The sequence below is a fragment of the Centrocercus urophasianus genome, unplaced genomic scaffold, assembly GCF_019232065.1.
Source record: "Centrocercus urophasianus isolate 14NV4802_14NV808 unplaced genomic scaffold, USGS_Curo_1.0 seq_2, whole genome shotgun sequence".
In the NCBI taxonomy this organism is placed as follows: Eukaryota; Metazoa; Chordata; class Aves; order Galliformes; family Phasianidae; genus Centrocercus; species Centrocercus urophasianus.
In genome coordinates, this window is record NW_024884755.1 from 16,361,237 (window position 1) to 16,383,705 (window position 22,469).

Here is a 22,469-nt window from a genome sequence, read left to right on the forward strand (position 1 = left end):
CGGGGCCGGCATGAGGGGAGTGCGGCTGCAGGGATGGGGCTGTGGGGTCGGCCGGGGATGGGGCCACCATGGGGAGAATATGGCTGAGCCCATGGGGGATGTGAGGAGCGCCGGGGGGCTGCGAGCCCCCAAGGGGTTGGAGAACTCGAAAGCTTCGCTGGCCTCATAGGTGATTCCCGTGCTGTGGGGTGCCAGTCCCATGCCACGCTCCATATGGTGGAGGCCTTGGTGCCCTATGGCTGTGCTCACTGTGCTGCAGAGGGGTTTTCAGCTCGACCACCCCAGGATGAGGATCTGGAACCGGTTGTGCCCTATGTGACTCCGCACCACTCCCAGCACACGGCCACTGCAGTCCCCAAGGCCACCTGTGGCCCTGTACACAGGATCCACTGCAGAGTGGATGTGTGCCTCAGTTTCCCCCCGCAGCACCAACACCTCTGGCTGCACCACCCTAATCCTGTCTCCCAGCCCACAGAGCCGGGTGGCCGAGGCATGGAGCTGTGGGGTGCCCTGGTGCTCGGCCCCCGCCCGCAGTCATGATGGGGGCTGGCTCTGGGGTGGCCGTAGCCCATTCCAGCCCTGCACGGCACGCAAGCCGGAACACATATTTCAGAACCACGGGAGCAGCTGCCTGAGTGTTCCAGGGCTGGTGGTGAGCTGGGGACAGGGGTACCAGGCAGCGTGTCCTGCCAGACTCCATGGCATGAGGGGCATGGGGCTGGGGGTGTTTCTATGGGGCTGGGGGTGCCGGGTTGGGGCGGGGGGTGCTGGGACAGGAAGGCCAAGGAGGGGATGGGAGCAGCGCTTTTTCCCAGCAGAAAAAATCTGTGCTGTGTTAGAGGGGCCGGGAGCATAACCACAGCTATGCGCGTCCCCATGTCACCCCGCGCTGCGCTGCAGAGGCCGTCGCAGTGCCCGGGCACTGCGGGGTTGGGGTGCAGGGTGCAAGGGTGGGTTTATGGCCCCAGTGCTGGTTATTGATTTACCACGGGGAAGAGCAGTCAGCAGTGTGGGAACACTCAGCGGGATCCTGCAGCAGTGGGGCAGCGATCTCATCCCACCACCGGCACACCACGCGAGGATGCTGCGCAGGATCGTGCTGCTGCTGTGCCTGCTGCTGCCCTGCTCGGGGCAGACGTTCCTGCAGGAGGCTGAGCGCATCATGGACTCCACTCCGGTCATCGACGGGTGAGCACGGCCACGCGTCCGCTCCAAAGCTTGTGTGGCACTGTGGGATGGGCTCTCGGTTCCCTGAGAAATCCCCAGCACAGAAAAACCCAAGGACCTGCCTGGGAAATGCCCTCACTGAGCACCCCGGGGACACTGCATAGGAACGGCGCTGTCCTGGGAATGCCCGCATGGAGCACTCGAGGGACACGTGGGAATGGCCCTACAGGGGGATTCCACGTGGTACCTGGGGCTGTGTGGTTGGGGGGAACCCCAGCAGCCAAGCCAGGAGTGGTGCCGGGAAGCGGTGGGGTCAGGCTGCCCCAGGGGAAGTCCTGCAGGATCGTGTCCTTAGGGATGTCCCCAGTCCTCCACCATGCTACCGTTCCCAGTGGTGCCCACAGGGCTATGGGGCCATCGTGCAGCCCAGAGAACCCCAGGCAGTAGGAGTGGAGCTGTGGGAGCCAAGGGATGTGGGGCAGGGGGAGACCCAGCTCTTCCCCAGTGATGCTGCTGGGCCCTTAACAGCATGCGGTGGTGGTGACATTCCTGCGTAGAGATGTGGGGCTGGAGCCATGCAGGGAGCAAGGAGCAGGTGGGGATGAGTGGGGGGGGGCAGGACGGGGGGGTGGGATTTCTGCAGGGGAACCACACCCCCAATCCTGGGCATCACTTCCTGGTGGCACAGATGGATGGGTGGAGGAAGGGGCAGCAGAAGGGAGGGGCAGATGTGGAGAGAGGGAGGGGCAAAGGGAAGGGAAGAGGGAGGAAGGGGAGGATGGATGGATGGATGGTGGGGGATGAATGGTGCCTAATGGATGGATGATGAAGCAGGGAGGCAGATGGGCAGCCAAGTGGTTGGTCAGTTGGGCAGACAACCCCCCGCTCTCACTTTCTCCCTGGCCCAGGCACAACGACCTGCCCTGGCAGCTCCTCAAACTGTTTAATAACCAACTGTTGCTGCCGGCATCCAACCTGACGCAGCTGAACAACACCCACACCAACATCCCCAAGCTGAACACTGGACACGTGGGCGGCCAGGTGGGACAGCAAGCGGGGCACGGGCACCAGAACAGCCCCTGCTGGGGCTCCGGGTGCTCACCTGCTGCCATCCCCCCAGTTCTGGTCGGTGTACGTGCCCTGCGACACGCAGAACAAGGACGCAGTGAAGCGCACGCTGGAGCAGATAGACGTGGTGCACCGCATGTGTGAGCTGTACCCAGAGACCTTCGCCTGCGTCGTCGATAGCACAGGTGAGTGGCGGGGGGAATGGCTGCAGGGGCACAGGGCTGTAGGTGTCTGTCCCCAGCTGAGAACTCTCTGTGCCCCTGCAGGCATCGAACAGGCATTCCAGGACAAGAAGGTGGCCAGCCTCATCGGTGTGGAGGGCGGCCACTCCATCGACAGCAGCCTGGGTGTGCTGCGCACCTTCTACCGCCTGGGCGTGCGCTACATGACCCTGACACACAGCTGCAACACACCCTGGTAGCCCACCGTGGGAATGTCGTCGGGACGGGGGGGATGGGGATGGGGCTGAGGCTCGGGGTCTGATGCTGTCCCTGTGGCACAGGGCTGACAATTGGCTGGTGGACACCGAGGAGGAGGAACCTGTGCACCACGGCCTCACAGCGTTTGGGAAGGTGAGTGGGATGGAGGCGGGTGGCAGTGCCGTGGACCAGCCAGTCCTGAGGGTGCGGTGTCCTCACACTGCCTTGTCCGCACCCCTGCTCCCCTCCCTGCAGAAAGTTCTGGAGGAGATGAACCGCCTCGGCATGATCGTGGACTTGGCTCACGTCTCAGTGGAGACCATGAAGATGGCACTGGATGTCTCCAAAGCTCCCGTCATCTTCAGCCACTCCTCTGCCTACAGCGTCTGCTCACATGCCCGCAATGTGCCCGACGATGTGCTGCAGATGGTGGTGAGCACACGATGGGAGCACTGGGGGGGAGGTGGTGCAGCACAGCGGCACAGGGCTCAGGGCCACCTCTCCTGCAGGCCTCCACAGGCAGCCTGGTGATGGTCAACTTCTACAACCAGTACGTGACCTGCAGCAACGTAGCCACGCTGGCTGATGTCGCAGGTGAGGCTGCGGGCAGGGATGAGGTGGGGGCACAGTGTCACCCCATCCCCTCACCCGGCCCCTCTGCACCCACAGACCACATGGACCATGTGAAGAAAGTGGCAGGCATTGAATCCGTCGGCTTTGGCGGGGACTACGATGGTGTCACGGGGTAAAGTGGGTGATGGCACGTGGGAAGCGGGATGGAGTGGCCAAGGGTTGACCCTGGGCATGGGGTGTCCCCTGGGGATTGCTGGATTGGGGTGCTCCCATGTCAGGCTCTGAGCTGTGGGTGCCACAGGCTGCCCACGGGGCTGGAGGACGTTTCCAAGTACCCTGCGCTGGTGGCGGAGCTGCTGGCCAGGAACTGGACGGAGCAGGAGGTGAGCGCGGCGCTGGCCAAAAACCTGCTGAGGGTGTTCAAGAGAGTGGAGGAGGTGAGTGGGGCATGGGGAAGTACAGGGGGGCATGGAAATGGATGGGGCAAAGGGATACGCGCTGGGCACGGGGGTGTGGAGGGCACTGGGGTGCACTGGAACGTGGACAAATGGGTCATGAGGATGCATGGGGAGAATGGGCAATAGGGTGGATGGGGGACACGCAGAGCAGGGGTCTGAGCAGCATACAGAGATGCACAAAGCACCCTGTGATGCAAACTTGCCCTGGCCCCGCAGGTGAAGGAATCCCTGCAGGGCACACTGCCCCTCGAGGAGCCCATCGCCCTGGAGGAGCTGGAAGGAGAGTGCCGCACCAGCTATGGCTACACCACCACCACCAGCACCGATGCCAGCCCAGCCCTGCCCCTGCCAGCAGCCCTGGTGCTGCTGCTGCCCCTGCTCAACACCCTGCTGCCATAGTGCCCACGTGCTGCCCCAGCCCGGTCACAAAATAAAGCCATCCTGCTCGGTGTTCGGGTTGTCACCGCACCAGGAGTGAGACATCACTGTGACAACACGCGGCCAGGGTGGCAGCGGGGCTGCCTCCGCAGGATGCTTACATTAATCATTAGCTAATTAATTGGCTACTCAATCATCTTCTTAGCAATTTCCTCTCACATTTGGGAACAGCCTGTCTTTGGAGCGGAGGCAGCTCTGGGCACCAAGAAAACAAGCTTGTGCAGGAGAGTCATCTTCCTGTGGCATTCACAATTTGGCTGAGGCACAAAGCCCACTCTGCCAGCAGGGAGCGGGGAGGGGACGAGCCCCAGTCCCACCAGGATGGCACCCATGGGTGGTGGATGCTGGTGGCAGGCCTGGGTCTGCGTGGTGGGGAACGCTGGAGCTTGCTTACTTCGTGGAGCTGGGGGCTTCCCCTCGGCAAGCCCGAGCTTCTCAGAAGGGCAAGGGAAAGGTGTGGGGAAGAGTGCAGTGAGCTCAGCAGCCCAAAAACAAAACTGGGAAAAAGGATCTAGAAAGGAGGCAGCCGTCCTGGGCTGTGTTGGCTGTGCCATGGCTGCAGCAGTCCCTGCTTGCCCGGTTCCCCAGCACAACCACAGGAAGGGAAGCGGTCCCTGTGGGGACGTGCCAGCTCAGCGTCCTCAGCACATCAGAGGCTTTCTCCTGAGCCACCCCCAGAGGCTGTGACCCCCAGCAGGCACTGGCTGCCCTTTCCCCGGGCAGGAAGGCTGAAGGAATGGGCCTCTTCCTCCTCAGCTCGGCCCACAGCGGGTCCTCTGTCCCCAGCTGCAGTTGGGTTTTCAACCCACAGCAGAGAACAGGCACAGCCCAGAGCCCCCCTCTTCTGCTTAAACCCCCGTGCACACCACGATGGATGTTCAGAGTGTTTATTTAAAACAGCATTAGGTAATCAACAGGGTTTTGGAGAAGAAAAAAGGCAAACGAGACAAGCTTTAAAAAAATACCACCACGGATCAAGACACAGAGAAAAATCAGATGGGAAAAGGGAGTGACTCCAGGGGCAGAGTCTCGGTCACCCTGAGCCTAATCCCAGTCCCCAGCCCCACACACGGCGCCCACGCAGGGCCAGGAGCCAGCAGCAGTGCCACTGCATGGTGCAGGCACCTCCCATGCCCTCGTCACCACCCCTCATCCCTAGCACAGCACACGAGGGAAGAAGGCTCTTTTGGTCACCAGCCACGTGCTGTCACGGTCATTGAACTCAGAAAAAATAATCAAAGCAGTGAGAATTGTTTTTGTGACAAGCGCTGCGGTGTCTGTGACCCTGGGGCTGGGTGCCAGCACTGGAGGATGAGGGATGGAGCCGCCTGCCCTCTCCCCACACTGCTATTGCCCTGCTGATAGCAGTCAAGGTCCCACTCCCACTGCAGCTGTACTTGACTGAAAGCTCCCATTGCAGCATTGAAGTGAAGCTGCCACGCCACAGCAGGGCTGGCTGCCTGCTTCACAGCTTGGCTCCAGCACCGCAGGGCCAGGCAGCTGCAGCACACTGCTTGTAGCCTGCAATTCCTCCTTGTGAGAGGCAAAGGAAACTTCATTTCCTTCCTGTAAGCTGCCAATCCACCCTGTATCTTGGTGGGCAGCGAAAACCTCAGCCCAAAGGAAGGCTCTGAGCAACTGTGTTCCACTGTGGGCTGTGGGAGCAGAGCAGAGCAGAGCTCAGGCACACCAGAGATGCAGCAATGTGGGGACAGCAGAGTGGGAGCGACAGCAGGGAGAGCCAGGGGCCAGGCACAGAGCAGGGCTGGACGATGCACACTCAGGGCAGTTTGGTATTTACACCAGCAAACCCATCCAGTGGCAGAAGTCTGGGTCACCAAGGCTGAAGGCAGCTGAGATCCTCTCCCAGCTGCAGGGCACTGGGCACGGAGCGGGCACACGGTGAGTCATGGCACAGAGAGCTCACTGCCACACCGCACTGCTGGGAGGTGGAAGATGCAAGGATTTGCACACACAGGCTTGTGCAGGGCAGGAGGAGGGTTTTAAAGGTCACTTTGTGGTCAAGAGAAGCAAAGGGGGGTTGGCCTGTTGTGACGAGGTGAATCTGCAAGGAGAAGCCTGCAAGCAGGGCACCCACATACGGCTATGGACCGAGCAGTGAGGGCTGGGCAAGGGCACCGCTTTCTGCAAGGCACAAGCCCCCCAGGAACACCATAGCCTCCCCCAAACCCCTGCTGTAAATCTTCTCCATGGGGACAGACACTTGCTGTAGGTCCCCAGCAAAGTGCTGCCCGCAGTACAGAAGCCCAAAACTAGGTAACAACAGAAGCAGGCAACACAGGGAAGAGGCAGGCAGCCAGCACCCCAGGAGACACTGCGACCCACCTCCAGAAAGATTCATTTAGTGTTAAATCACATTGCATCACGGGACGCTGCGAGAAGCCGGCAGCGATCCTCAAATGAAAAACACCCTAAAATAAGAAACAGCAAAGTACTCGTCAAGCCCAGAGAAGGGCTGTCCTTGGCTCCACACCCCCTGTCGGGATCTCTGCCTGCTCTGGTCACTACTGCACCCCAAAAGAAGAGTCTGCAGGGAGGCGGACAGGGCTGGGGACACGCTGCTGCAGGAGGAGCTGGCCCTGCCCAGCCAGCAGGTCAGAGCAAGGATGTGATAGAGGCAGAGAGGAAGGAGTCCTGAGTCCCTCCGTCCCCATACACCATACAACCAGCATGGCAGCAGTCCGCAGGGGTAACAGGAGATCTAATTCCGCAAGGCAGCCAACCTGAAAGGGAAAAGACAAGAGGAAACTGGCATGAGAGCAGCTGGGAACAGCCTGAAGGACCCGCCAGCCAGGCCGTGCGGGACACAGCTCTGCACAGAAGCCTCCAGAGGCACTCCGGCTGCAGCCTCACGGGGAGCAGCAGGGAGGGAGTAGGGAGAGGAAGCTCATCGGTTCCTCCTGGGGCAGTTCCAGCAAAACAGCCTGTTCCTGGAGCTGATTGAAGGTCAGCACCAAGTGTTCCAGAGCAGTAGCAGCTGCGTGAGGATGAACGCAGAGCAGGGCGGACGGTTCTGCTCCGGATCGAGAGAAGCCAGGTGCCAGCAGCCACCCCCACCACTAAGTAACCGAATGGTACTTTGCCTGCCTGCACCCTCCCCAGGCCTCACAAAGCACCACAGGGGCTGCATGGCAGGTGCTGCAAGCTCTAGCTTGCCTGAGCTTGTACCACCAAGGGCTCAGCGTCCACTCAGCCTGCATTAAATCACTGCTCGCATCAGTGAGAGACCCCTGGGAAGAACTCAAAGCCGCCTCAACACGAGGTGAAGGACCTGGGAGAGAACAAACCTCCGTGACAGCTGGTCTTCCTGGGAGCGCATCGAGCTCTCCCCTACTGCTGAAGCACCCTCAGGGAGCTGGTTGAGCTGGTCCATGATCTCCAAACCATTCTCCTCTGCGATCTGCACAATGAGGCTGTCCACCTGCTCCTGCGGTGTGGTCAGCGTGGTAGCGGAGCTCATGGAGTCCTCCATGACCTGCAACAGAGACAGCCTGTCAGCCCACCTCATGGGTAAAGCATAAAGGGGGAGGTGCAGTCTTCCACAGCTCCATCTGAGCAACCTCTAGCTGGGACAGCACCTTTGCTTTCCTTCCCTTGCCTGCTGGTTTGCCCCTTTATACAGCAAACACTCTCTTTGCTAGGCAGCAGTGCTGCGTCCTGCCCAATGTCTCTCATACACCTGAAACACAGAGCAGTCTCATCCACCCAGACCCCTTGAGGCCATCTCCTCTTACCGATGTATGAACATCCAAATTCTGAACCTGCTGCTCGAACTTATCCATCACTGCAGACACCTTCTGTAGGTCCATGGAGCTCAGAGCTTTGTCCAAAGCCTTGGTCACCTGAGCCATGTTTTTCGTCACCTGCAAAAGGATATTGCTTCATGGATGCTGTCCAAAAACAAAGGCATCCCTGCTGAAAGTAAAACCCTGGCACACAGCCCGAGGCAGAGCACAGCCAGAGGAAGCACACCACTGCAGCTCCAAGCAGGACGGGTCCCAGCCCACTTCTCAGTAAACACACATGCAATGGCTAGCACAGACAAGAAAGCAGGCATGAGCCTCCTTGATTAGAGCCATAATAAAGCAGCCTGGAGAGCTCTCTGTGGGCATGCCAGAAGCTTCACTACACCGAGAGTGACCGGGCTCATTACAAAGCTTTACAGGACCCTCATCTGAGAACAAGTCCAAGGTTCAAGGCAGATGAGAAGGGAGGAGCCAACACTCTACACAGGGCACAGACTGCTCTCAGAACCCCGTGCTGAAGAACAAAGGCTCTTACCCCCTTCATTGTCACTGCTGTCTGCACCTTGGAGGCCACCGCATCCACTCGGGAAGCCATGCGGAGCCAGTTCAGCCCCTCGTTCTTCTTGCGGATGGCATTCTCTGCGTAGACACGAGCACACTCCACATTCTTCTGCTGAAGGGCCTGGAAGAGCAAAGGGCAACCGCCTGCACCAAGAAGCCACTCCATGCTTATAAACAAGCACTCCCCTTTTCTGCCTGACAGACTTTCAGCAGGAAACAGCTCATCTGCGACCTCTGTAAACACTGAGGACGCCCTTGGAAGGGAATTAAATCCCTCAGTGTCACAGTAACACACCACATCTGCTCAGTAGATTCAAGATCTCAGGGTGAGACTTCAAAACATATTGAGAGCAAGAGAAGAAACTGCCCCTTTTTCTCCACCCATCAGCAGCACACAGCTGGTGGGGCACAAGAGGAGGCAGGGTCTCCAGCTGCTCAGCGCAGCATCCAGATGCCAGCATCACCACTTGGTGACAAACTCCCACCTACCTTCTTGACTTTGGCTTGTTCCGCCTTGGAGTCCTTCTCAGCTTTTTTGGCAAGTTTCTCCAGCTGCTTTGCTGTGAACTGGAGAGAGAGCTGTGGGTTAGTGCTAGGACACTGCAGGGGAGCCAGCAGCAGCAGCAGCACCTCTGTGGCACTGGCCACTCACAGGGCACACAAGGTGCCAACATGAGCTCTATGAGCTGCTACAGCTTCCTAGCTTAGGGATCCATCAGGTTCTGACGAGGTGTCAGCTCCCTCCAGAGCTGCAATGCTGGCTGCACGAAGGGAAGCTCCCAAAGTACACAGCATGCTGAGGGCCAGTTTTCTTGCTGTGGAGATGGGGACAAGTTTGGCAGTGGTTGCCTGAGGCACAAGCTCAGCTGATGAGCTCCCTCTTCCCGCAGCTGCTGGCAGCAACAAGCCAAGCAGCAGCAGCAGCACACTGTGGATCTCTGCAAGCCAGGGTGTTCCATTCCAGTCACTGGCAGTTCAGTTGTTTTTTTTTTTTGTTTAAATGTGTGCATTACGATTACTCTTACACCCTGCACTCCCTTCGTCTGTCAGCTAGGGAAAACCAGAGCAGCGCCACCCAGACGCCCTGTTCATGCCAACACCGATGGGACAGGCCCTCCCTCCCGGGGGTGGCTTTGCCACTGACACCGGAGCGCGAGCATCGTATCGGGGCGCAGGGCCGAGAGCGGCTGCGCCGGGCGGATTCGCAGACTCGGCCCTCGCGCGGACAGCGGGGCACAGGACGGGAGGGGCCAGGAGGGGCTCGTGGCCCGGATGGCGTTAACCGCCCCCTGTGACGAGGGCGGCGCGGAGCGGCGCTACGTTACGCAGCTGCCGGAGGGATCGCCAGGAGCTCACCTTCAGCTGGAAGAGCGTGTCTGCAAGAGAAAGAGAGCATCGCCTCAGCGCCGGGCCTCAGCACCGCGACACACCGGAACCCAGGCCGAGACAGGCCGAACCCAGCGCACCCCGCCTCGCTCCACGCCGGGAGGCCCCACAGCCCGCACGCAATACGGCGAGACCGCGCCAGGCCCGGTACGGCGGAGCCCCCGTCTCAGCTCTCCTTACCGTCCATCCTGCCCCGCCGCCGCTTCCGGGTATCGCCGCCGCTTCCGGGTGCGGCCACTGCTGCTTCCGGGGTGCGCGCGCCACCCTGTGACGATGGCGCCCCCTGGCTGCGGGGCGGGCACGTGGGCGGGGATGGAGATGGAACGGCGGCCCTGCGCCTCGCGGACGGGGTCGGGGCGTGGTGCGGCCTGCGGGGTGGGGTGTCAGAACGGTGACGTGCGTGTTGCCGGGACACCACAAAGGGATCGAGACCACGCCAGCAGCCATGGGGCAGCTGCTCTGCAAGGACATAGGCACAAAGGGTAATGGGGTCCCATACGGCGTGCTGTGATGGGGACAGGGATAGGAATGGGGGTAGGAATGGGGACAGATGAGGATGGGGTGAGGATAGGAATGGGGATAAGGAACGGGGACAGTGGTGCCTCTCTGGGCACACATGGAGCTGCCACTCACCTCAGTCACCCGCCCTCATTTTGAAGTCATTTCTTTCAAGACAGAATTTTATTTCCAGCCTGGTCTTGCAGGCATAGGGAGAGATCAAGGAATGACACATCACAGGCCGCTGCTATTAATGTGCTGTAAAATCTCTCAGATCTGTGATGTTTCAATCTTCTGCCTCCTCACTGCCCCACAAAAGAGAGCACAAAGTGAAGTGCTTCCCATTGTGTTCTCAGCTGGCCAGGTTTTAACAAGCAGCTTTGTAAGTAGCAAAGGGGTCTGGATATGGGGGGAACAGGTGGGCAGTGGCTCTCACTGGGGCTCTGAAAAGCTCTGAAGTTTCAGATGTGTCTCCTTTCTTGTCAGGGCAGTCATGGAGCTCTTTGTTGTGTTGGAGCTGCGTGCTGCAGCAGTGTCTCAAGCCTGCTCAGCTCCTCTACAGCAATTTATTGTGATCTCTCACGTCTGTTTTGTTTTTTTTTACCCTCTGTTCATTAGATTCGGCACAAGACTTCACCAATGAGAAAGAAACCATTCCTACACCCCGCATTTCTGTGACACCGCCCCTGGATGAATGCACTGAAGCAATGTCAATGGAAGGTCCTCCCACCAAGGCAGCAACCAGCGGGGGAGCTGGGCAGAGCCAGGAGCCGGACAGCGGAGTGAACAAGGAGAAGCCATGACCCACAGGCAGAGGCTGCTCATCGCCCACCATGACTCCTGTGTGCTCACGGACAGGGAGACCACCAGAGCCCACCCTTGAGCCTGGCCCTCCCCAGCTGGGGAGGAGCCGGGCAATAAAAGCGAGTGCTTGGAACGAGGAGGTGGTTGATGACAGAACGGCGATTCGGGGAGCGGGGGCCGCCCGGTCGAGCGCAGGCCTGCAGGCCGCGCGTTGCCTAGCAACCGTTGCTCGAGCCTAGCGTGAGCGGCAGGGCCGAACGGCGCATGCGTGAGACTGGGGCTTGCCAGAGCGCATGCGTACAGGGGGCGGGAAGTGGTGTGCGCATGCGCGTCACAACTATGGCGGACGGAGACCGCGCTGAGGGAGCTCCGGCCGAGAGCGAGGTGGAACCGCTGCGGTTCCAGCGGCTGTGGGGAGAGGGCTACTTCGAGGTGCCGGCGTCCGAGCGGGTGAGGGGCCTGCGCCCGAAGGGAGCTTCTGAGGAGCGTCGGTTGTGGGGCGGCCCTGCTGGTGGGTGGGCCCTGTGCTGAGGGAACGTGAGGAGCGCCCGCCGCTGCGCCCCGCGTTCTGAACGCGGGTGAGGGAGATGAGGGGGTTTTATAGCAATCAGAACAAAGGTGTGGAATGACTGGAGTCACTCTAGCTCCACCTCTAGAATAATAGGTACTGTAAAGATGTCTTAAGAGAGAGGGGAAAGTTGGGAGGATACCATTACAGGCAGGTCAGATACAGACCATCTCTGATTCTCTGGGCAGCCTGGTCTAGTATTAAAAGGGGAGGTTGGTGGCCCTGCATGCGGCAGGGGAGTTGGAGATTCATGATCCTTGAGGTCCTTTCCAACCCTGGCCATTCTGTGATTCCTGGCATCAATTGATGGACTGAGCCTCTCTCCTATCCCTACCCCCATAAGGACGCCTTCTGGGTAAGGCTCACACACAGAGGCTTCCCTGGGAAACTTTGTAGTCTCTGCAGAGCTTTAAAAATTAGCAGCTTTTGGAATGGCTCTATTACTCTTAGTTCCTTGTATGTGCTTTGCACTGTTGGTCGACCTCACATGCTTTGCCTGCAGTTGTTTGTGAATCTGTGATTGTGATAGTTCACAGCTGATAGTTGAACACAACCAGACTTGCAGTGCCAGATTAGGCATCGCTCAGAGTGATGCCCTTTATTTTGATTGCTGTCTGCTGTCAAGGTTGTAGCACTGTGGGAATGTTGGTGAGAAGCTGCTGAGGGCTGCCCCTGAGAGAGAGCCTTTGGCTGTGATGTGGCTCTTTGGTTCCAGCTGGGGAAATGCCGGAGCGTGAAGGAGTTTGAGAAGCTGAATCGGATCGGAGAGGGCACCTATGGCATAGTGTGTAAGTGTGGTGTTGGCTGGAGCCTGGGTGGAAGGGTGGGCCTGTAGCACATCTGCCCACACCTGGGGGCTGCGGGACCGAGGCTGAGAGGAGTGACACTCGGCAGTACCTGTGTCCCTTTGGCTAAAGCTTATGCTGCCCTGTGCTGCTCTTCCAGACCGTGCCCGGGACACTGTGACAGATGAGACTGTGGCACTGAAGAAGGTGCGGATGGACAATGAGAAGGAAGGTACATGAGGAACGGGGACGGCTCCTCGTGGCAGGTGTCAGTGTTCCTGGCCTCCACCTGAGGCAGTTGTGCAGTGTGGTTCTCACTGCCCTCAGGAATGCCCATCAGCAGCCTGCGGGAAATCACCCTGCTCCTGGAGCTCCAGCATCCCAACATCGTGGAGCTGAAGGAGGTGGTTGTGGGGAACCATCTGGAAAGGTGAGAGCCTCCCTGCATGCCCTCCAGCCTTCAGAGGAGATGCTGCCTCGGTGCTCTCCGGTGCCTTTTGCAGTGCTGAGCAGTGAAACGCCTGTGTCTCCTCTCCAGTATTTTCCTGGTGATGGGCTACTGTGAGCAGGACCTTGCCAGCCTTCTCGAGAACATGCAGACACCTTTTTCAGAGGCTCAGGTAAAGATTGGGCCAGGCTTTTAGGAATGTCATCCTCGAGAAAGGGCCACAACACTATGGCCACCAGTGTGGATTCCTTGCAGTTTGCAATCCACCTTATGCTGGTAGCTTCAGCAGGGCTGGCTGGTGCTGTTCACGTGCTGGGGGACACTCCTGTCCTCTTTCTTCAGGTGAAATGCATCATCTTGCAAGTCCTCAAGGGTCTGCAGTACCTTCATGAGAGGTACATCATCCACAGGTGAGAGCAACGGGAGTGGCTGGGTGTGGGGTGGGGAAGAGGAATTGCTGGGAGGCAGCCTGATGAGCCCCGTAACTGCGTGTCGGTTGCTCAGCTCACACAACTCTGGGAGCGAGGAGCACCGTGTGGAGAAGCTGTGGGCAGGGGCTTGCAGCAAACCCTCGGCTTTGCTGTGCAGTGTGGGAGCCAGGGTAGGGAAGGCAAGGGATGGTGAGATTCACCTCTCTTAGTGATCAGTCAGCAGTGGGGCTCTTTTTCCTCCTGAGTTCCTGAGGAAGTGCATGCACAGGAGAAGCTGTGCCTGGCAGACAGCGCTGACCGCCGCTCGGTGTTCCCCATAGGGATCTGAAGGTGTCCAACCTGCTCATGACTGACAAAGGCTGTGTGAAGATAGGTGAGCCCCTGGCAGCTGCCTTGTCTCTGGCAATTCAGCTGCTGCTGCAGGTGTGCCTGCAGCTCTCCCTCTGCTCCACAAGCAGGCAAAGCATGGAGCTTGCCTCTTTCCTTACCTCGGGTCCGTTTCTTTCTTGCAGCGGATTTTGGTCTGGCACGTACATATGGGATGCCACCACAACCCATGACCCCCAAAGTCGTCACGCTGTGGTGGGTGCAGTGCAGGGTGCTGAGCTGTGCTGGCTCAGGGTGATGTGGAGCACATCTTTGCAGCGCTGCCACTGGGGGCAGGGAGCTTCCTGTACTGCAACTAAAGATGGTGCCTTCCCTGCACAGGTACCGAGCACCCGAGCTGCTGCTAGGAGCGACGACACAGACCACCAGCATTGACATGTGGTAAGGGCAGGGGACAGGAGAGGCTGAGGCTGGCTGGGTGGTGCCTGGGGGGTTTGTAGAAGCCAGGACATCAACAGAGGGATTTCTGCTGCCCCCACCAACTCCTGTGTGTCCTCTGCGCTGCAGGGCTGTGGGCTGCATCCTTGCTGAGCTGTTGGCTCACAAGCCACTGCTGCCAGGCACCTCTGAGATCCACCAAATAGACCTCATTGTGCAGCTCCTGGGGACACCCAATGAAAACATCTGGCCGGTGAGAGTTATCCCACAACCCCGCCAGCCCTTGTGGCTCTTCTGGCCCTCCTTGCCCTTCCCTGATGCCCTCCTGCCCACAGCCTTATGCCCCCCCTACCCTTTCCCTCAGGGCTTCTCCAAGTTGCCCCTGGTGAGTCAGTACACACTGCGGAAACAGCCTTACAACAACCTCAAGCACAAGTTCCCCTGGCTCTCAGAGGCCGGGCTGCGTCTGCTCAACTTCCTCTTCATGTACGATCCCAAGAAGCGGTAAGAGCCACTGTGTGGGCAGGGCTCGGGGCAGGCCCCTGCCTGCTGATGGGGCTGCCCTCGTGGCGGGGTCAGCTCAGTGCTGTGGGCAGGTGCTGGAGGGGAACTGGGACCATGGAGGAGCGCGGGCAGGATGGGGAGTGGGAGAGCTGTGAGGGTGAGGGAAGGTGGCAGCACATTTGGGCTGGGAGCAGAGCTTGCCACATCTTGTCGCCACAGGGCAACGGCAAAAGACAGCCTGGATAGTTCATACTTCAAGGAAAAGCCCCTGCGTAAGTACATTCCCCACCAGCCAGGGTCGCAGTGCTTGGCCTCTGCTGACCTGTCTCTGTGCCTCCCCAGCCTGTGAGCCAGAGCTCATGCCCACCTTCCCCCACCATCGCAACAAGCGGGCAGCCAGCGCCAGCACAGGGACTGAGAGCCAGGCAAAGCGTGCCAAGCCCTGAGCCCCATCCAGAAGGAGGAGGTGCAGGGAACTCAAGCAGGGGTCGCCGTTGCCAGGGCTGGGCACTGGCTCCTGCCCCGCTGCTGGCCAGGCACTCAGCTCTCCTCGGTGATGCAGTGCTGGGTGCTGTCACCTCATGGGATGGCTCCTGGCCACGTTGCCCCAGTCCCTCAACAGTTGCATTTAGGGGTACTGCCTTGGTTACCAATGCCCATGCTCAGCCCTGTGCAGAGCTTCTCATGCTGGGAACATCCACAGCCTTCCAGCCCAGCAGAGCCCAAGCATTGTATAGTGCTGGCTTCCTTCTGCCCTGGAGTGAGGGGGCAACAGCCTGGAGCTGTGAGCACAGCACGGGGTGGGTTTCAGCCTCCTCCCCTGGGGGTGGGATGGAGGCAGGGACTGAAAGGGGGGGAGATGGGGGTTTGGTACAGAGATGCTGGACGTCTGGCAGGACCAGCTCTGGCCTGTACTGGCTGCGTGGTGCAACCCTGACTCGCTGTCAATAAAAACAGCTGCAAAGGGCAGTGGTGGTGAAAAATTCCCTCGGCCATAGAATCACAGAACGGCTTGGGTTGGAAGGGACCTCAAGTTCCAACCCCCCGCCACAGGAAGGGCCACCAACCTCTACAGCTGTTACCAGACCAGGCTGCCCAGGACCCCATCCAACATGGTGATGAACAGTGCCAGGGATGGGGCATCCACAGCCTCTTTGGGCAGCTGTTCCAACACCTCACCACTATGTAAAGATCTTCCCTGACATCCAACCTAAACCTTCCTTCCTTGACCTTGAAACCATTCCCCCTTGTCCTGTCATTGTCTACCTGGATAAAAAGTCAATTCCCTTCCTTTTTATAATCCCCTTTTAAATATTGGAAGGCTGCAATGAGGTCTCCTCACATCCTGCTCTTCACCAGGCTGAAGCCCAGCTCCCTCAGCCTGTCTTTGTAGGGGAGGTGGCCCAGGCCTCTGTTCATCTTAGTGGCCTTCCTCTGGACCCTTTTCAACAGCTCCACATCTTTCCTGTACTGGGGGCTCCAGACCTGGACAAAGTGCTGCAGATGGGGCCTCACGATGGCAGTGTAGAGAGGGACAATCCCCTCCCTGTCCCTGCTGCCTCTCCTCTTCTGATGGAGCTCAGGAGACCCTCAGCCTTCTAAGCTGCATGAGCACCCAGCTGGCTCACGTTCAGTTTTTCATCCACCAGGTCCCCTAGGGCCTCCTTCCCTCCCTGCCAGGACAAAACCACTGAGTCATGAGGCAGCCACACTTTACTGGGATGCAGCGAGCCACTTACAGCAGGAACCAGAACAGGGCTCAGTCCTCCCAGCTCTCACCTCCCTGGCACTGCCCTGCAGGGCTCGGTAGGAGCACGGGGCTGAGTTCAGTGTTTCTCAGGCAGAGGGACAAGCAGCAGCAGCATCCCCTCAAGCTGAAGTGCCATGCTAGGGCCGGGTGCTGGTGCCATCAGCCAGCAGCATGTCCACCTCTGTGCGCTGCAGCCAGAGGCGCTGCTGCCGCTCGCAGCACAGCTCCTGCCCACGGTGCCGGCTGCGGCAAGCCAGCCCGGCCGCGCAGGTACCGGCATGCAGCTGCTGGCAGGTGGTGCAGCAGTAGGCAGGCAGCGTGCCCTGCTGCAGGCACGAGTGCAGCTGGTAGGAGGGAAGCTCGGGGAGTTGCTGCGGGGCAGCAGGGGGCTGAGCCCTGGTGTGGCTGCTTGGTGGGGGCTCCCCAGGGGGCAGCCGTGCAGGGCAGAGCAACGGGGGGCTGCTGCCCACCTCCCTCCGGTCCTGCTGCAGGAAGAAACGAGAGGAGGAAGGGTCTGGCTTGAGGAGGCTTGGAGAGGAGAGCAGCTCCTGCCTGAGCTCACTGCGTTCATAGGCGTCCCAATTCCTCCCGAGCACGTCCTGTGCGCCCTGCAGCTTGGAGCTCAGCAGCGGGAGATTCGTGCCTCCCTCTCCACCATCCTCAGGACTGTCTGGCCTCTCGAAATACAGATCCTCAGGGCTGTCCGGCACGTCCCCGTAGAGCTCCCTGCCATCCTCGCAGCCAGGAAGATGCATCTTTTCCCGCAGCATCTCCACGCAGGCCTCCACATCCCCGGTGACTCGGCGTGCATCCAGCAGCTCCTCGGCACGCGGCAGGCGTGGCTGCAGCCGCAGCAGCACCTCGGCCAGGATCTCACACTCCAGCCGGCAGGCAAAGAAGCCGCACGCGGCAGCGGTCAGCTCGGTGGCCGGAGGCGGCCGGGACACAGCGAGGCGGCGCTCATCCAACCGCACGTAGCCCAGCCGCCCCAAGCTCCGCAGCAGCTCGGCGTCGGGCAGCGCAGCCCGCAGCACGTGTACGTAGGCTCCTGAGAAGGTCTGGAAGAAGAAGGAAAGCGGCTGGGCTCACTCGAGGCACCTGCGAAGCACCGGCACGCAGCCCCGGCCCGGCACCCACCTGTATGGTGCGGAACTCCTTGCGCCAGGGGAAGAGGTAGAGGTTGAGGGCCGCCCGCTCCAGCAGCTCGAAGGCGGCGGCCAGACCCCGCAGCGACGAGCCCGGCTCGCGGCGGCCCCGCAGCCCCTGGGCCAGGAGAGCGCCGGCGTCGTCCTGCAGGGCCGGCAGCAGCCCCGCCTCGTTCCGCAGCCGCTGCCGCAGCCGTTCCCCGAACGAGGGGTCGGGACCGGGACGGGCGCGGCCCCGCTCCAGCCCCCGCCGGTACTCCTGCCGCAGCGCCGGGCCCGCGCACATCCTGCGGTTGCGGCGGGTGAGCGCCCCGGTTCCGGCCCCGGCCCCGCTCCTCCCGCACCGCCCCCAGGCCTCGTTTCCCGCCCGCTCCCCGCCTGCCACCGAGCCCCGCGCCGCACACGCGCGTTCTTCCGCTTCCCGCGCCCCGCCCACCACGTGATTCCGCCCGCTCGGAGTCGCGGATCGTCCGGCGCCCCCTGGCGGCCGGGAGGAGCGCAGCACTTGCCGGCAGCTCAGGGCAGGCTCTGCAGGAAGGCCAGCGCGCTCTGCAGCGACGTCAGGCAGTATCCCTCCTCGCCCAGCAGGCACCTGCGGCACGCCGACACACGCGGTGGGCGCGGGGCAGCAGGCGACCGGCACGCCCCGCTCCCGGCACCTACCCTTCGTGGATGAACTCCTCCAGCGCGGCGCACTCCGACTGCAGCTGGGGCAGCGCGCTGCGCAGCACCGCGTAGGACAGGAGAGGCAGCAGCTCATCCGCCCCGCTGCCACGTGCATCGTCAGGGGTCCCGTCACCGTGGCAACGGGAACATCGGGCACGTCACCGTGGCGACGGGGCCAATGGCCCCCATCGCCGTGGCTAAAGGACCGCGGGCCCGCTGCCGAGGCGATGGGGCAATCGGGCTCATCACCTCCGTGGTAATGGAACGCTCAGACCCCACCACGGCACCGGGACCATCGCCCCATCAGCCCGGCAGAGAAACCATCAGCCCTGACACCGCGGCAAAAGGGCAATCAAAGGGCAATCAAAGGGCAATCAAACTGCTATGGCACTGGGCACCATTGGCTCCCCTGACACGGCAACAGAACCATCAGTTCCCCAAAATGGGAACAGCAAACCCTGTGGGGCACCGTTAACGACCACAACAAGGACTGTCAGAGTGCTGCAGCAGCAGCCATCAGCCCCAGCACAACCAGCATCGCTGTCCACCCACAACAGGGACCATCAGGCTGACAGACACCCCTCTAAGAGCCTGTCCAGTGCGAACCAGCAGCACCAGAGCACAGGGACCCACCAGCCCACCTCCCCCAGCCCCCTGGCAGCAGGGCTGCCCTCCTCACCCCATACTCACATGGTGCCAGCAGTGGGAGCGCGGCTGTCGCGGGTGCTGCAGTACTCCTCGGCACACTCACAGATGCTGCGCAGGGCTCGCACTGCAGCACAGAGCAGAGCACTCAGGGCCATCCCATGGCACCGCAGCACACAGCCCATGCCCGCCCCGGCCCCGCACCGATGCAGTCCAGCTTCCTGCGGGGACAAGTCTCCAGGGGGATGAGGCACAACTCGTCGATGGCAGCACCATAGGCCAGGCGGCCGGGCGCAGTGGGGAAGAGCCGAGGGGACAGCCCCAGGTCGGCAGGGCTGGCGTGGCGGTGCCGCTCCATGCTGCGAGCCAGGGCTTCCTCTTGGGGCCGGTGCACGTTCCTATGGGCAAAAGGGTGGTGGGGGCTGGCCGTAACAGCAGCTCGCAGCTCAGCAATGGGGCCACGGTACCTGTAGAGGGCCAGCAGCGGGGCCCACAGTGGAGGGAAGAAAGCATCCTCGATACAGGCCAGGCACTGGTCCTTGCCAGCAGCAGTGCTCAATCCTTCAAAGGCCAGCAGGGTCAGGGACAGCAGCCTGTCTGGGAAGGGAGGAGTTACGCAGCTCACCCGGCTGGGCACAGAGAGACCCTGGCCTGCCACATCACCCCTCCTCCCTCCCAGAGCCATGGCCGCCCCTCACCAATGGCATTGTGGATGTCCCGCACGATGCCCTTCAGCTGCTCCTGCAGCGATGCCGCAGGCCTGGGCTTGGCCATGGGCTCTGCTGGGGGCCAATCCTCAGGCGATGCCAGGAACCGCTCCAGGTCCTCAAAGGAGCTCTCCCGGGGAGACCGGGGGTCCCCTTCTGCCCTGCAGGCGTCGGGGCTGCCATCAGCCAGGGTTGCTCCGGAGATGCTGTGCCGCAGCGTGGCTGGACCGTGCTCAGGCACTGAGAACATGCAGTGCAGGCTGCGGGAGGCTCGGAGCCGCCGGCCTCCTGGCTCTGCAGGCAGCAGCCCTCCTGCATCCAGTGAGAGGAAAGCAAGGCCGGTGGAGGCTGCAGGAGTGGCCTCAGGGTTGCTCTGGCTGACTGCTGGGTACAGCCGAGTGTACACTGCACACTGCAGCTTGCGCAGGAGCTGAGCTATGGGGTGCTCTGGGAAGCTGGAAGCAGAGGGACAGGGGTGAGCAGGGGACAATGGCAAGTGGTTGCAACCCTGCCAGCCCTGCAGTACCTGAGGAGGCAGGAGAAGAGCCCTGTCACCAGTGACAGGTCTGACGGGCTCCTCTTCAGCCAGGCCTTCCACTGCCGTGGCCAGTCCTGGGGGAGTGCTTGCAGCAGGTTAGTGGGGATGTGGGAATAGCCCCTCCTCTCCCTGACTCCCAGCACAGCCCTCTGCATTCATAGCACCCACAGCAGCAGCCTCCAGCCCATACTCACGTGGTCCTGTTCATACTCGAGGATGGCAGCATAGAGCTCTCTCTGCTCCTGCTCCTCAGGGGTTAGGGCCACACTGCTGGAGAACCTCCTGCAAGTGCCACAGAGCCAGGTGAGGGGTGTGCAGGGAGCTCCGCAGCCTCGCAGTCCCCACTGGGACACCCTGATCCCCTCACCTGTTGGCCGCCTCCTGCAGCCGCAGCCGCCGCTCCTCCATTTTCCTCTGCAGCTGGGCCAGGGCACAGTTAAGGCACTGGAAGAGCTGCAGCAGTGAGCCAGCATCTCACCCAGCACAGCCCTGGGGTGGCTGACGAAGTAACAGCTACAAGCACTGACAGGGTACACGGGGAAGCACAGCTCCCAGGGACCCCCAGAGCAAGGACACATGGGCAGCCTGGACAGAGCTGGACAAGCAGCATCCAGTCTGTCCACGTGGCTTCGATCTGTACCCCCACATCAGCCAGGAACAGGGCAGGACTCAAAACCAAGTGCGTGTGCTGGATTGGTGCATCCTGGGGCAAGGAGCAGGGGCCTGCAGCAGGAAGCCAGGCGCAGCTGCAGGACCCCCGATTTGGGCTCTCTTAGTGGAAAGGATACGGTCTCCTCTCGTGCCCTGGCGATCACCAGATTCTCCATCATCTGCCGTTGTAGAGACAGCGTCTGCCAAGCAATGAACGTGGGTAACACCTGCTCAAAGTCCCAGCACAGGACCCATCGTACTCAGCTCCCCACTCACCAGCGAGGTTTTCTGCAGGGCCTGGCTGGGGTTGAGCCGTGCCACCCGTGCCTCATAGGCAGCTTTCAGCTTCTGGTTCTGCAGCGATGCCTCCTCTAGTGGTGTCAGCTCCCTGCAGGGAATGAGGTGAACACTGCTGTGGCCTTGCATGCAAGCCAGGGATCCTGGCCAGCTGGGACCCTTCCAGGTTGAAGAAGACCTCTGTGATCCCCAAGCCCACCCCAACCCCACCATGCCCATAACCACATCCCTCAGTGCCACATCTCTGCAATTCTGGGACACCCCCAGGGATGGTGACCCAACCATTCCCTGGGCAGCCTGTGCTGGTGTATCACCACTCCATTTGAGAAGAAATTTTACCAGATATCCAACCTTAACCTTCTCTGCTGTAAATTAGCATCATAATCTCTTGTCCTTTGGAGGACATCAAGACCAACCATTAACACAGCACTGCCAACTCTATCTATAAGCCACACCCCTAAGCACCACAATTACCTGCTTGTTGCTTGGGAGACGAGCCCAGCCCTGCTCTGCTTTCAGGTCACTGAGGGGAGCACTTAGGTCCCCCCGACCCTCCTTTTCCCACTCCCCATAGGATTTGTGCCCTGGTCCCTTTGCAATTGCTGTCCTTCAGCCCCACTTACTTGCGTGCACTCTGTGCCTCAGCAATCTGCAGCTTCTGGAAGATCTCTGGTGGCAGGAAGGGTGACAGCTTGCCTCCCTCATCAGAGAAAACCCTGCGGTGCCTGGAGATGGGTGCAGGCCCCCCCGGCACGCTCGGTTTTGCCTTGTTTGTTTTTTGCCCTATGGAGGTTGACACGGTTCCATCAGTCTCTGTTAAGGGCTTCAGTCCACCTGGGGGTGGCATTACTCACCCAGTGTGGCTGCCAAGGACTTGACTCTCTCCAGGCACTGCTCTGCCAGCTTCAGCATTTTGGGGGTGTTGGAGCCGAGCCCTTCACTGTCTTCTGCGATAAGGGAGTGTCATGCTGCGCTCCCGTGTGTGGGGCAGGGGGGAGGGACCGCGAGGGGGAGGTTACCTGTCAGCGCTGCCTCGTCTTGCAGGGCCTGTGAGATGAGGGTGATGCTCTTCAGGTACTCCACATAGGCTTCCTGCGGCGAAATTAAATAGGAATGAGGCAGGGATGGCCACAAGACCCGCGGGCGGGGGGGTGGGCGGGAGGTGCGGCAAGAGAGCGGGCCCACCCCACAGGGCTGTGATGCTCACCCGCGTCCTCCCCGCGCTGTCCATCTCCAAAGCCCCGCTCGCCGCCCTCATCGCGGTCTGTAAGGCTCGGCCCGGCCCGGCCCCTCCATCCCCAACGCCGCCCGCCGCGGCCATGGCGGCCGGAACGAAGATCTCAGTGGCCGCGCGTTCCCAGGGGGAACTTAAAAAGCGAGGGGATGAAACCGGAAGTGCAGACGGAGAATGTTTCCAGAGGGACTTTAAA

The 22,469-nt window shown here is 60.8% G+C and overlaps 5 protein-coding genes and 1 long non-coding RNA gene across 10 annotated transcripts; 3 read left to right on the forward strand and 3 right to left on the reverse strand.

Annotated features, from left to right (window-relative positions):
- Positions 1 to 958: 958 nt before the first annotated feature.
- DPEP1 (dipeptidase 1) lies at positions 959 to 4,153 on the forward strand. The gene is made up of 10 exons (XM_042821500.1): positions 959 to 1,188; positions 2,076 to 2,208; positions 2,288 to 2,420; positions 2,502 to 2,652; positions 2,738 to 2,807; positions 2,910 to 3,086; positions 3,164 to 3,248; positions 3,324 to 3,399; positions 3,529 to 3,664; positions 3,902 to 4,153. The coding sequence occupies exons 1-10, from the start codon at positions 959 to 961 to the stop codon at positions 4,082 to 4,084; spliced, it is 1,374 nt and encodes a 457-aa protein (XP_042677434.1). The 3' UTR covers positions 4,085 to 4,153.
- Positions 4,154 to 5,122: 969 nt separating this feature from the next.
- On the reverse strand, positions 5,123 to 10,076 carry CHMP1A (charged multivesicular body protein 1A). Its single transcript, XM_042821822.1, has 7 exons — positions 10,018 to 10,076; positions 9,808 to 9,827; positions 8,941 to 9,018; positions 8,426 to 8,572; positions 7,879 to 8,007; positions 7,432 to 7,619; positions 5,123 to 6,867 (listed from the first exon to the last, which is right to left on the reverse strand). The coding sequence occupies exons 1-7, from the start codon at positions 10,022 to 10,024 to the stop codon at positions 6,846 to 6,848; spliced, it is 591 nt and encodes a 196-aa protein (XP_042677756.1). The 5' UTR covers positions 10,025 to 10,076; the 3' UTR covers positions 5,123 to 6,845.
- A 98-nt stretch (positions 10,077 to 10,174) lies between these two features.
- LOC122162002 lies at positions 10,175 to 11,275 on the forward strand. The gene is made up of 2 exons (XR_006169373.1): positions 10,175 to 10,319; positions 10,954 to 11,275. It is a non-coding gene; the product is annotated as an uncharacterized LOC122162002 (long non-coding RNA).
- A 179-nt stretch (positions 11,276 to 11,454) lies between these two features.
- On the forward strand, positions 11,455 to 15,609 carry CDK10 (cyclin dependent kinase 10). 2 transcript variants are annotated; one of them, XM_042821434.1, is made up of 13 exons: positions 11,455 to 11,589; positions 12,423 to 12,495; positions 12,653 to 12,724; positions 12,820 to 12,922; positions 13,031 to 13,112; positions 13,283 to 13,350; positions 13,692 to 13,744; positions 13,884 to 13,953; positions 14,080 to 14,139; positions 14,266 to 14,389; positions 14,501 to 14,640; positions 14,860 to 14,912; positions 14,983 to 15,609. In XM_042821434.1, the coding sequence occupies exons 1-13, from the start codon at positions 11,464 to 11,466 to the stop codon at positions 15,084 to 15,086; spliced, it is 1,128 nt and encodes a 375-aa protein (XP_042677368.1). In that variant the 5' UTR covers positions 11,455 to 11,463; the 3' UTR covers positions 15,087 to 15,609. The 2 variants fall into 2 exon arrangements, with proteins under 2 accessions (XP_042677368.1, XP_042677369.1); XM_042821435.1 differs by having other exon boundaries at positions 11,459 to 11,589; positions 12,333 to 12,495.
- A 726-nt stretch (positions 15,610 to 16,335) lies between these two features.
- Positions 16,336 to 17,821, reverse strand: SPATA2L (spermatogenesis associated 2 like). Its single transcript, XM_042821567.1, has 2 exons — positions 17,528 to 17,821; positions 16,336 to 17,448 (listed from the first exon to the last, which is right to left on the reverse strand). The coding sequence occupies exons 1-2, from the start codon at positions 17,819 to 17,821 to the stop codon at positions 16,528 to 16,530; spliced, it is 1,215 nt and encodes a 404-aa protein (XP_042677501.1). The 3' UTR covers positions 16,336 to 16,527.
- Positions 17,822 to 18,017: 196 nt separating this feature from the next.
- Positions 18,018 to 22,375, reverse strand: VPS9D1 (VPS9 domain containing 1). 4 transcript variants are annotated; one of them, XM_042821488.1, is made up of 15 exons: positions 22,247 to 22,375; positions 22,059 to 22,131; positions 21,894 to 21,983; positions 21,663 to 21,822; positions 21,019 to 21,130; positions 20,880 to 20,942; positions 20,459 to 20,511; positions 20,286 to 20,373; positions 20,080 to 20,165; positions 19,545 to 20,008; positions 19,314 to 19,443; positions 19,051 to 19,244; positions 18,892 to 18,973; positions 18,199 to 18,303; positions 18,018 to 18,127 (listed from the first exon to the last, which is right to left on the reverse strand). In XM_042821488.1, the coding sequence occupies exons 1-15, from the start codon at positions 22,358 to 22,360 to the stop codon at positions 18,052 to 18,054; spliced, it is 1,890 nt and encodes a 629-aa protein (XP_042677422.1). In that variant the 5' UTR covers positions 22,361 to 22,375; the 3' UTR covers positions 18,018 to 18,051. The 4 variants fall into 4 exon arrangements, with proteins under 4 accessions (XP_042677422.1, XP_042677424.1, XP_042677421.1 ...); XM_042821490.1 differs by having other exon boundaries at positions 19,545 to 19,714; positions 21,894 to 21,986; XM_042821487.1 differs by having other exon boundaries at positions 21,894 to 21,986.
- Between the last annotated feature and the right edge of the window lie 94 nt (positions 22,376 to 22,469).